The sequence below is a fragment of the Hypanus sabinus genome, chromosome 24 (assembly GCF_030144855.1).
Source record: "Hypanus sabinus isolate sHypSab1 chromosome 24, sHypSab1.hap1, whole genome shotgun sequence".
Lineage (NCBI taxonomy): Eukaryota > Metazoa > Chordata > Chondrichthyes > Myliobatiformes > Dasyatidae > Hypanus > Hypanus sabinus.
The window spans coordinates 2,326,294-2,338,826 of record NC_082729.1 but is presented as its reverse complement, the minus strand read 5'-3'; the positions used below and the strand labels follow the sequence as shown (position 1 = coordinate 2,338,826).

At 44.8% G+C, this 12,533-nt stretch overlaps 1 protein-coding gene across 4 annotated transcripts in view; it reads right to left on the bottom strand.

Annotated features, from left to right (window-relative positions):
• zbtb8os (zinc finger and BTB domain containing 8 opposite strand) overlaps positions 1 to 12,533 on the bottom strand; it is a 37,662-nt gene that overhangs the window by 7,147 nt on the left and 17,982 nt on the right. For all 4 annotated transcript variants that reach the window (XM_059949151.1, XM_059949153.1, XM_059949154.1 and 1 more), the window contains exons 4-5: positions 3,802 to 3,884; positions 3,032 to 3,084 (exon numbers count right to left, since the gene is read on the bottom strand). In XM_059949151.1, the coding sequence (XP_059805134.1) occupies positions 3,032 to 3,084; positions 3,802 to 3,884 (136 nt within the window). The remainder of the gene's footprint in view (positions 1 to 3,031; positions 3,085 to 3,801; positions 3,885 to 12,533) is intronic.

Here is a 12,533-nt window from a genome sequence, read left to right as displayed (position 1 = left end):
CGTGGATTGATACCTGGAATTATGATGTTGTAGCTATTAGTGAAACATGGTTGCAGGAAGGGTGTGATTGGCAACTAAATATTCCTGGATTTAGTTGCTTCAGGTGTGATAGAGTAGGAGGGGCCAGAGGAGGAGGTGTTGCATTGTTTGTCTGAGAAAATCTTATGGCGGTGCTTTGGAAGGATAGATTAGAGAGCTCCTCTAGGGAGGCTATTTGGGTGGAATTGAGGAATGGGAAGGGTGTAGTAACACTGATAGGAGTGTATTATAGGCCACCTAATGGGGAGCGTGAGTTGGAAGAGCAAATGTGTAAGGAGATAGCAGATATTTGTAGTAAACACAAGGTGGTGATTGTGGGAGATTTTAATTTTCCACACATAGACTGGGAAGCTCATTCTGTAAAAGGGCTGGATGGTTTAGAGTTTGTGAAATGTGTGCAGGATAGTTTTTTGCAACAATACATAGAAGTACCGACTAGAGATGGGGCAGTGTTGGATCTCCTGTTAGGGAATGTGATAGGTCAGCTGACAGATGTATGTGTTGGGGAGCACTTCGGGTCCAGTGATCACAATAGCATTAGCTTCAATATAATTATGGAGAAGGACAGGACAGGACCTAGAGTTGAGATTTTTGATTGGAGAAAGGCTAACTTTGAGGAGATGCGAAGGGATTTAGAGAGAGTGGATTGGGTCAAGTTGTTTTATGGGAAGGATGTAATAGAGAAATGGAGGTCATTTAAGGGTGAAATTATGAGGGTACAGAATCTTTATGTTCCTGTTAGGTTGAAAGGAAAGGTTAAAGGTTTGAAAGCACCATGGTTTTCAAGGGATATTAGAAACTTGGTTTGGAAAAAGAGGGATGTCTACAATAGATATAGGCAGCATGGAGTAAAGGAATTGCTCGAGGAATATAAAGAATGTAAAAGGAATCTTAAGAAAGAGATTAGAAAAGCTAAAAGAAGATACGAGGTTGGTTTGGCAAATAAGGTGAAAGTAAATCCGAAAGGTTTCTACAGTTACATTAAAAGCAAGAAGATAGTGAGGGATAAAATTGGCCCCTTAGAGAATCAGAGTGGTCAGCTATGTGTGGAGCCGAGGGAGATGGGAGAGATTTTGAATGATTTCTTCTCTTCGGTATTCACTAAGGAGAAGGATATTGAATTGTGTAAGGTGTGGGAAACAAGTAAGGAAGTTATGGTACCTATGACAATTAAAGAGGTGGAAGTACTGGCGCTTTTAAGAAATTTAAAAGTGGATAAATCTCCGGGTCCTGACAGGATATTCCCCAGGACCTTGAGGGAAGTTTGTGTAGAAATAGCAGGAGCTCTGACGGAGATTTTTAAGATGTGATTAGAAACGGGGATTGTGCCAGAGGATTGGCGTATTGCTCATGTGGTTCCATTGTTTAAAAAGGGTTCTAGAAGTAAGCCTAGCAATTATAGACCTGTCAGTTTGACATCAGTGGTGGGTAAATTAATGGAAAGTATTCTTAGAGATAGTATTAATAATTATCTGGATAGACAGGATCTGATTAGGAGTAGCCAGCATGGATTTGTGCGTGGAAGGTCATTTTTGACAAACCTTATTGAAGTTTTTGAAGAAGTTACGAGGAATGTTGACAAGGGTAAGGCAGTGGATGTAGTCTATACGGACTTCAGCAAAGCCTTTGACAAAGTTCCACATGGAAGGTTAGTTAAGATGGTTCAGTCGTTAGGTATTAATGCTGGAGTAATAAAATAGATTCAACAGTGGCTAGATGGGAGATGCCAGAGAGTAGTGGTGGATAATTGTTTATCGGGATGGAGGCCGGTGACTAGCGGGATGCCTCAGGGATCTGTTTTGGGCCCAATGTTGTTTGTAATATACATAAATGATCTGGATGATGGGGTGGTAAATTGGATTAGTAAGTATGCTGATGATACTAAGGTAGGAGGTGTTGTGGATAATGAGGTGGGTTTTCAAAGCTTGCAGGGAGATTTATGCCGGTTAGAAGAATGGGCTGAACGTTGGCAGATGGAGTTTAATGCTGAGAAGTGTGAGGTTCTACATTTTGGCAGGAATAATCCAAATAGAACATACAGGGTAAATGGTAGGGCATTGAGGAATGCAGAGGAACAGAGAGATCGAGGAATAACAGCGCATAGTTCCCTGAAGGTGGAGTCTGATGTAGATAGGGTGGTGAAGAAGGCTTTTGGAAAGCTGGCCTTTACAAATCAAAGCATTGAGTACAGAAGTTGGAATGTAATGTTAAAATTGTACAAGGCATTGGTAAGGCCAAATTTAGAATATTGTGTGCAGTTCTGGTCACCGAATTATAGGAAAGATATCAATAAATTAGAGAGAGTGCAGAGACGATTTACTAGAATGTTACCTGGGTTTCAGCACTTAAGTTACAGAGAAAGGTTGAACAAGTTAGGTCTCTATTCATTGGAGCGTAGAAGGTTGAGGGGGGATTTGATCGAGGTATTTAAAATTTTGAGAGGGATAGATAGAGTTGACGTGAATAGGCTGTTTCCATTGAGAGTAGGGGAGATTCAAACGAGAGGACATGATTTGAGAGTTAGGGGGCAGAAGTTTAAGGGAAATACGAGGGGGTATTTCTTTACTCAGAGAGTGATAGCTGTGTGGAATGAGCTTCCTGTAGAAGTAGTAGAGGCCAGTTCAGTTGTGTCATTTAAGGTAAAATTGGATAGGTATATGGACAGGAAAGGAGTGGAGGGTTATGGGCTGAGTGCGGGTAGGTGGGACTAGGTGAGATTAAGAGTTCGACACGGACTAGGAGGGCCGAGATGGCCTGTTTCCGTGCTGTGATTGTTATATGGTTATATGGTTAATAACAGAGAAAATAAAACAGTAATATTTAACAGACACCTAGATGGGCACTTGAATATGTGAGGAATGGAGACACAAAGCTTTAGTTTAACTTGGCCAAGCAGCCATTCCTGTGCTGTACTGATTGATGTGGACTCAAAGAATGCTAATTCTCTAGATTCCAGTTAGAACTCATTGGTCCAGGAAGCTGTAGTACTTACCCTATCGATCGAATTGTGTAATTATTTCTGTCTATGTGAATCACTTTCATCTCCTAAAAGAGCAACAACAAGAAAAAAGTTGGAACAGCATCTTTAAAAGTCAATGCCAATCATTAACAATTGACCTCTGCCTAGTTCCTTTCCAGTCCTGATGGAGGGAGTTTGGCTCGGTCCAAAACTTTTCATTTTAAGATTCAGGATGGTTTAATGTCATTTCCAGTGCCAAAATGTAAAGGAAAATTAAATAATTGTTACTCTAGATCAGATGCAGGACAAAAAATACTCAATAAGATAAAGAACACAGTAATTCCTCAAAAACACAATATAAACATGTAAGATAGCTTACATACATAAACACATGAAAATCAGCAGATGATTTTGTGACTCTGACTCTAAGTTCACTTTGCTTGCATCTGTAGCTGATAAGGTATACAGTCTGACAAAAAAAATAACTTGCTGGTTCTAGCCAAGCCAAAAGACACAACTTCTTAATAGTTAACCAAAAGCAGCAAACACAAAATGCTGGAGGTTTCAGGTGAAGATCCTTCTTCAGGACTGGTGCAATGTTGTCATCAAATAATCTGGTTTGAGCCAATTGGGTTTCCACTTTGAGATGGGATGCAGCGGGTTCTCATAGCATCCCATGGATTTAAGGTAGGAATACGCAAAACTGCTTAAAATTCTTTCAGACTTTCTGGAACATTGCTATCTTCGCACAAACAATTCATTTCACTCTCTGTCAGTTCACTTAGTTTGAAACAGTTACCAACCCTTGGAATAAAAAACGTTTCTGCGCTGAACTGGTACAGCCATTCAGTCATGAAATTATAGAGCAGTGATTGCATGTCATGTCCTATAGGAAAGGAGACAGAAACATAAGAATTCATTACAATTCATATTATATTCCCCATCATTCAAATAATCACATGTATATCAAGACCTATCGTTTGTGTTAACAATGAACGTGCCCAAGGATGCACAGGGGGCAGCCCACAAAAGTTGCCACACATACCAACACCAACATAGCACACCTACAATGTTCAACACAAAAACACAACACACAGCACAGACCAGCATAAGCATCACCAACAACGACAGAACAAGCTGTACTATAAATGTGGAAAAAGTTTTAGTGCATGGCAACAAACTTTAATTGTTCTTGTGTCATGATTACCATCAAACTGAGGCCAAGTTACTTGTCCTACAGGTTTTAAGCCTTACTGCTTGGGGAAAGTAACTATCTACTGAAATTACTGTGAAAGCAACTGATGCTCCTGTCATGGATGCTACTTAGCCCCCTCTCTGATGGGAGTGGGACAAACCTTAGAATGCTGCATGACCTGCTCCAACATGTTGTGTGAGTTGGCCAATTGTAAACATTTAGTGATAAATCCCAATGGACAAGACAAGGAACAGAATACATTTTATACTACAAATTATATATTTCCATGCACTGCTCCTTCAATGTCACCAAGGGAACATGGCCACCATCATCATGAGGAAACGCTGGAGATGGACTGGGCAAGTGATGAGAAGAGAGGCAGCCCTTTATTAGACCTCTGAAGGGAGCAGGAAACCCAGGAGCACTGCACTGCAGAGGCAGAAATGAGGACCCTGACAATTTACAATGACCATTTAACCTAACAATGGGTATATCTTTGGACTGTGGGTGGGAGGAAGCCCACAGAGTCACAGAGAGAATGTACAGATTCCTTACAGGCAGCAGTGGGAACTGAAGCTAGGTTGCTGGTACTATAAAGTCTTGTGCTACACTATGATACCGTGCCTCCCTCTATTCTCTTATTGTTTTCGTTTAGGACTTCCTCCATGTACCTATGTAAGGAATGAATTGTCTGGATGGCACGCAAATAATGTGTCTCTACTGTATCTCAGTACATGTAACAATAATAAACCAATATCTCCTCCTTCACCTGCATTCAGGGCCTAACAGTCCTACCAGGTGAGGCAACACTTCACCTGCAAATCTGTTGGGTTCATCCAGCACCTCCACCTCAAGTGGAACTTCCTGATGGCCAAACATTTTAATTCAGATTTCCATTCTGGAACACCTAATTCTCCATTCTGTCTCCGCCACTTTACCAATGAAACAGTGCATGTTTCAGGATGAACCCCCTTAAACCAAGTCAGTTGCAGCTTATAAACACGAGAAGTTCTGCAGATGCTGGAAATCCACAGAAGCAAATTCAAAATGCTGCAGGAACTCAGCAGGCCAGGAGGTATCTATGGAAATGAAAAAATTGTCGATATTTCGGGCTGAGACCCTTCTTCAGGACTGGAGAGCTGGGGGTGGGGGGAAGGGGAAGGAGGCTAGCTGGAACGTGATAGGTGAAGCCAGGTGGGTAGGAAAGGTAAAGAGCTGGGCAGGAAGGAATCTGAGAGGAGTGTGGACCACAGGAGAAGGAGACCAAGAAAGGGACCCGGGGGAAGTAATAGGCAGGTGAGAAGAAATAAAAGGTCAGAGTGTGGAGAAGGGAAATTTGTTTACCAGGAGAAATTGATATTCATGCCATCAGGTTGGAGGCTACCCAGACGGAATATAAGGTGTTGCTCCTCCACCCTGATGATGGCCTCATCTTGGCACAAGAGGAGGCCATGGACCGACATGTCGGAATGGGAATTTGAATTGCAATTAAAATGTTTGGCTACCACCGGAAAGTCCCATTGTAGCGGATGGTTACAGTTTTTTGGGTTCAACACACTTAAGAGAGCAAATGATGTTCCTTTGTTCATGAAGAGCAATGGTGACGTTATAATGAACCAGTCAGACTTACATCAGTGGTAGGGAAATTACTGCAAAAATTCGAAGGAAGAGGGTTTATTTAGATTTGGAAAGGTGGGCATAGACAACGGATAATTGGCAAGGCTTTTAATTAATCAACCGATTTAATTTTATTTATTGATCATAGGAACTTGTGTTTCGTGAATTTGATAAAGAATATCTTTTTGTCACATAAACATTGAAACCTATGGTGAAGTGTATTGTTTGCATTAAATCAAATCAGTGGGGATTGTGCTGGGCAGCTCGCAAGTGTTGCTGTGTTTCTGGCACTGAGTTAGCATGCCCACAGCTCACTAACCCTAACTGGTACGCCTCTGGCCTGTGGGAGGGAAAATGTACAAAACTCCTTATAGACAATAGTGGAATGGGAACCCTGATCTTACAGCCAGTGTTGTAAAGCATTACGTTGACTGCTACGCAACCATGTCACTCCACTGAATTTTTAAACTCCACGTATTGCCGAGGACAGCGCAGTAGCTGTCTACGTGAACTTCAGTAAGGCCTTTGACACTGTCCCAGATGTAATGTGACAAAATGGAACCTGTGTGATCCTGGAGTGCTTTACTGGTTCAGAGGGAGGCTTACAAGAAGTGTGTGTGTTTTTATGGCATGGGGTGCGTTTACAATAAGGAATGTTTTGACAACACAGCTGTCATGGGGGAGGAAGCCTCAAAAGACAAAAGGATTGATTGACAAAACAGATGCCACATGCAGATAAGGGAGGAATGTTATGGGATGAAACGACCTCAAAGATGAATTACTGGATTTTGTACAAGTATAAAAATGGTTTGTTTTGAGTTGCAAGATTGAAGCTTCCGATTTAATGTATGGAGGTGGATCCTCCCTAGCAATAAAACATGCTTATGATTTGATCCACTCTGAATTTGTTGTAGTTTGTTGCTGTATTTTAGAAGACCTAGCTGAATGGTACACAATGACATGAAGGCCTTGTATGCCACTATGTTTACAAGTGAAAACTGGCTATAGATAGCAAGGAGGGTTCTTTCCATCAGCTGGAACTTAATGCTGAAAAGTGAGATGTTATGCACTTATATTGGTTAGGCACACAAAGTACTGTGTATAGTGCTGGTTTCCACACAATTATGATGTAATTGCTGTGTAGAGGTACAGAGGAGATTCACCTGGACGTTACCTAGATTGGAGAACTTCATTTTTAAGGACAGATTGATTAGCCAGGGCTTTTTTCACCCAGACTGTGGGAGGCTTGTGAGGATGACTTGGTAGAGATACACAAAATTATGACAGGGATAGATAGGGAAGATAGTAATGAACTGTTTCCCCCATTTTAGGGGTGTATAAGACAAGGTGGCATAGGTTTAAAGTGAAAGGGACCAATTTTAGAGGGAATCTTGGGAAGTTTTTTTTTGTGGCTTGAGAAGGTGTTAGACATTTTAGGAGGATTTAGTAAAGCACTTGAATTGACAAGGCACTGAATGCTGTAGACCTACTGGGAGTGATTAGTGTGGGCACAGTGTGTTGAAAAGCTGTTCCTGTGTTGTACAACTCTAGGATCCGTTTTCCTGCTATTTTTGAAAACATCCACAATTTTTTAAAATTACCTTTTGCCTTGCATAATAATCCTTTCTGTCATTTGATCTCCTGCCAAGCACCCTTTATTCCCTCCTCCCCTTGCACCTTAAATCTTGTTAACCTACAAGATCATTTGTCCAGTACTGATGGAAGATCAATCTGGTGTGAGAGCGAGAGTGAGATGCTGGATAACGGACTGTAGTTTTTGATGAACTCTAGATTGAAGTCTCTCTGGGAGCTTTTGCTATTGCTTGCATGCCACGGGAGTGAGGAGGTGGAGGTTGGTGCTTCTGCTGGTGCAAGTGGGAGGGAGGGGAGGGTCAATGCTTCTGTTGCTGCTTGTGCATGGAAGGGCTTTGGGGTTTGGATGCTTCTATCATTTTTTGGGGATTGTTTCGTGGATGTCTGTGAGAAGTAAGAATTTCTGGTTGGACACTGTATACGCTCTCTGATATTAAATTGAGCCATTTAAATTTGAACCACTTGATTTGCTAAACATATTTCAGCCACTGCAGTAGTAGGCCTCCATTAGTCTTGATAGAACATGGATTTGCACCTTGGAAAGTTCCCAGGGTGCAAGCCTGGGCAAGGTTTTTTTTTTATGAAAGACCGGCAGTTGCCCAAGCTGCAAGTCTCCCCTCTCCACACCACCGATGTTGTCCAAGGGAAGGGCATTATGACCCATATAGCTTGGCACCAGTGTCCTTGCAGAGAAATGTGTGGTTAAGTGCCTTGCTCAAGGACACATACGCAAGCCTCAGCCAAGGCTCGAACTAGCCACCTTCAGATAACTAGACAAACACCTTAACCACTTGGCCACGCGGCAACAGGTGTGCCACTGTAGCAGATGTGCCAAGCATTTGTTGCATCTGGGGAAGGACTGGGGAAAGGATTGATGCTGACTAATCCTGTAATTCTATCAACAGCTGTTCCCATACCCCAAACATCACACGTCAGATAACTGGGAATGCAAAACTCTATCACAGCACCCTCCAGCCCCACCCCCCATATGTAGATATTAAGAGAACAGTGTGAAGACACATTAATGAAATATCTGATGCCCCAAAGCCTTGGCCTTGCAACAGGACTTGATGAATACAACATTTTTCACATGAAACCATATTGTTAATGTGGAGTGCTGCAAGTCTGATTCACTGATTCATTGGTGGGTGGCAGGCCTCAAGCCGCAGAGTCACCTGTTTACAGCTTGGCAGCAGAGAGCTGTCAGAATTAGTGTGCTTCACCAGGGCAGACGTCTCAACTGCAGTTGGTGCTGCCCCCCAGTGTTCGTTCAGCAGAAGACAACCTGTATTGTGTTTGTCGACTGCTGCAACATTCATGGATTTAGGGTCTTGGGACTATATACTTTGAGTGACTGTATTTTACTGATAATATGTACTTGCTATATGTGCTTTGTGTGTCTGTTGGTATTGTGTTTTACACTATGGCCCTGGGGCAATGCTGTTTGTTTGGCTTTATTCATGTATGTAAAGGGGGTTTCTTTTTTCTCTTTTGTTGGAAAAGGGTTTCCTTTTGTTAACTCGCAGGAATGCTAATTTACTGATAACGAGAATGGTATTCCTTTGTAAACCAAATGGGGATTAATGTTCTTTCTTCTGAGTCTGTAAGCTTTTGTTGACGGGCTTTTGGGCAGATCGGCGCGAGGGGGTCGAGAGGGAGGACGCAATGCTCTAAGCTGGGCGAGGGTCCGAGGCCGGGAGATTCTCCGGGGGGGGGGGGGGAAATGAAGCTATATGTGCTTGGTTGACCACTCGGAGGGTCCTGAGCTGTTTGGAGAGACGAGGAGTTTGGAGGGTCCTGAGCTGCGAGTCGAGGTGTTCGGAGGGGATCGAATGGTGGCCAGAAGACTTCAGTAATTGAGCTCCAACGGTTGTGCACAAAGTGGTTTGGACTTTGATAAGTTTGGCGCCTTTTCTTTAATTTTCTCTTCATATATACTGTATCGTTATTAATCACTTAGTTATAGTAACCTTTATAAATTGTACTCATTTAATCGCATATGGTGTACTGTCTGGTTTTGGGCGAGGCGGGGACATCACACAGCATCCACACCAGCTGATTACCCAGTTTGGCGGGGCCGAAGGCTGCTCCCCCTAGACAAGAACGAACTGAGCGAGCCTGAGGCGACCCAGGGAGTTACATTGTGGGGTGCTCGTCCGGGGTTGATTTCTGTGGAAGCTGTGTGATCACCCTCTTTAAATTGTGTCTGCGGCGAAGAGCTGGTGTGCCTTTGTGGGTGTGCGATTGCTGGTTATCGCTGTGTGTGTGTTGGATGGGATGGTTGCTGTTGGCTGATGAAATGGTGGTGGGACCATGGGTTGTCCGTACTGTTTGGAGATTGAGGAGTGACAGGTTGGGATGTTTCAGCAGTGGTGAGCTCCGCCCGGTTATTGGAATAATGTCCAGCCTTAAAGGGGCGGAGGCGTGGGCGGAGCGGACCTCTCAGTTGTTGGGTGAGTGGCAGTGCTTGGCTGAGGAAAAGCGACAGGGACGGGTTGAAAGTTTGAGTAGGCGGGCTGGAGACTTTGTTAGAACTGTCAGGCGCAATTACCTCGAAGTGACCGCTGCCAGTTCTGGGAAAGTGTGGGAAAATGCGTGTGGTTTGACTGGAAGTCAAATGCCGCAGCTGGGGGGGCTTATTATATCTGTGGCAGGAGATTGGTGGGAAGTTTTTAGGGTATCCCTTTTTGCCTAGGGGGGCAGATAAATTGCTTGTGGTGCCAAGGGGATCTGTCAAGGGGATATGTTGTTCCGTTGATTCGAGAGGTGTCGGGAAACTTACAGGAGGCCCAGTGGGGGAACGGCTTGGGGTCTCTGGGGGAGCACATTCCCAGTAATGTACCAAGGAACTCCCGAAAGGAACAGACCCTATTCCTGAAGGCTTAGAGGGGCCATGCGCACAGGTGTTGTTACGGATGGATGGAAGTCAAGTTAAAGCCATCCTCGGCACCGGGGCGCCGATGAAGTTGCTGTACAGTTTGTTTCATAACCGTTATTGGAAGCATTTACCCTTGACAACATTGAGGACACTGGAGATTCGGGGTACCAGTGCCGGTGATTATCCAGACAACGGTTGTTGGTCAATGAAAATGGAGTTCTTAGAGGCAAATGTGGAGGAGACTGAGGTTCATGAATCGTTAATGCTGATGTGTCCGGACTCTGTTGAGACGGGCAGCGTTTCTGTTCTAGAGAGAACCAAAATCCTGCTGGTGCGCTTGGGAGCCTGCCTGGAGGAGGCGGGTGAGCGCTGTTTGGAGGCATTGTCGATGCACCCAGGGTTTCGAGCTGCTTGTGTGGACGTGAGTAGCAGCATTGGGCTGATACCGAATTCAAACAAGAGCCAGTGGTGGTACGGCCTGGGGGAAGTATCTGAGGGTGAGACCCTCTTCGTGGACGCTGCCAAACACCACAAGGGAGGGGAGTTGACTGCTGAAGACACCTCGGAGAGAGAGAGGTTGCGGCGACTGGCCCCTACAGCCAAGGAAGATGTAGGCAGCATGTGTATGGATTATATTGCGTTGAAGAGGCGCACTGTCAGTGACCAGAATATGGCCCTGAGGGCCAGAGAGGCGATGGCCTGTCTGAGTGGTGTGAAGTGCTTTAAGGTGCTGGATCTGAGGAGTGGATGTTGCCAGATCCCGATGAGTGGGGCCAACAAGGAGAAGACGGCCGTTATAAATTCCCTAGGAGTCTTCGGGTCCGAAAAGATGCCACAGGGCATATCTGGAGCCCTTGCAACCTTCCTGCGGGGCAGGTGGAAGACCACAGGGGATGTGGAGGCATTTGGAGTTTTGGTGTATGTGGATGATCTCTTGGTATTTGGATTTGCCTCAGGAGAATATGAAGTGAGGTCGTTGCAGGAGCAGCTGAGAACTACCGAGTTAAAGTGTTTTCGGGGCACGTGCCAGGGCAGGCGAAGGTCACAGCTCGTGAGAGACTGTCTCTACGGAATCAAGTTTGAAGTGAAGACGGAGAGACTGGAGAAAGTGATCTGGAACCATTCGGAAGACTTACAAGTTGGAGAGAATGAAGAAAGTTGTCTGACTGAGGGTAATAGCAAACTGAGAACCCGGAGAGGGGAGTTTGCAGAGGTGAAGAAATTACAGACGAATCTCAGAAGAGAGAAGCGGAAGCTTGAAGGGAACCTGAAGATGACCATCGACAGTTCAAATGAAGTGCAAAACCTGAAAGTTGATCTGGAAGAAGTCATGAGGAAGAAAAAGCTGGAGAGAAGTGCAGTGAATACTGAACAGGAGGCTGAAGAGACTGCGGGAGCAGTGCAGGCCACGTGTTTCCGTTTGGAGAAGATCAAACAGCAGCTACCGATCACAGGAATGAGGAAGAATACAGATTCGATGGATGATGTGCTGGATGTGTGGTACATGCTGCCTTTTGCTGACTTTCCCTCGATTGAGGAAGAGACCTTTGGCCCTTCTCCCATTGAGTCAGGTGTAGCGGGGAGGGTTAGCTGTGTGCAGTGTGGGGCATGAGTGAGAGGTTGAGAGAGGAGTTGGTAGTGGGCCCAAGGTATCCCCAGTTGTGTCCGAGCCTGAAGGGTTTAGGTGAGGGGGTACGGAGGCCTCAGAAGGGTTAGGGAACTCCCAGATAGTTGACCTAAGTAGCGCCTGAGGAACAGGGCGTGAGGGTTACTGTGTGGGGAGGAGATGTCACTGTTTGTGCTTGGGTTACAGTGTGTTGGCAGGAAAGGTGGCGAGTTATTTAGTAGACATGAGGACATGACTTTTATTTGATGGAGGAAGTGTGTAAAGGGGGTTTCTTTTTTTTCTTTTTGTGACTGTTGGGAAAGGGTTTCCTTTTGTTAACTCGCAGGAATGCTAATTTACTGATAACGAGAATGGTATTCCTTTGTAAACCAAATGGGGATTAATGTTCTTTCTTCTGAGTCTGTAAGCTTTTGTTGACGGGCTTTTGGGCAGATCGGCGCAAGGGGGTCGAGAGAGAGGACGCAATGCTCTAAGCTGGGCGAGGATCGGGATGAAGCTATATGTGCTTGGTTGACCACTCGGAGGGTCCTGAGCTGTTTGGAGAGTCGAGGAGTTCGGAGGGTCCTGAGCTGCGAGTCGAGAAGTTCGGAGGGGATCGAATGGTGGCCAGAAGACTTCAGTAATT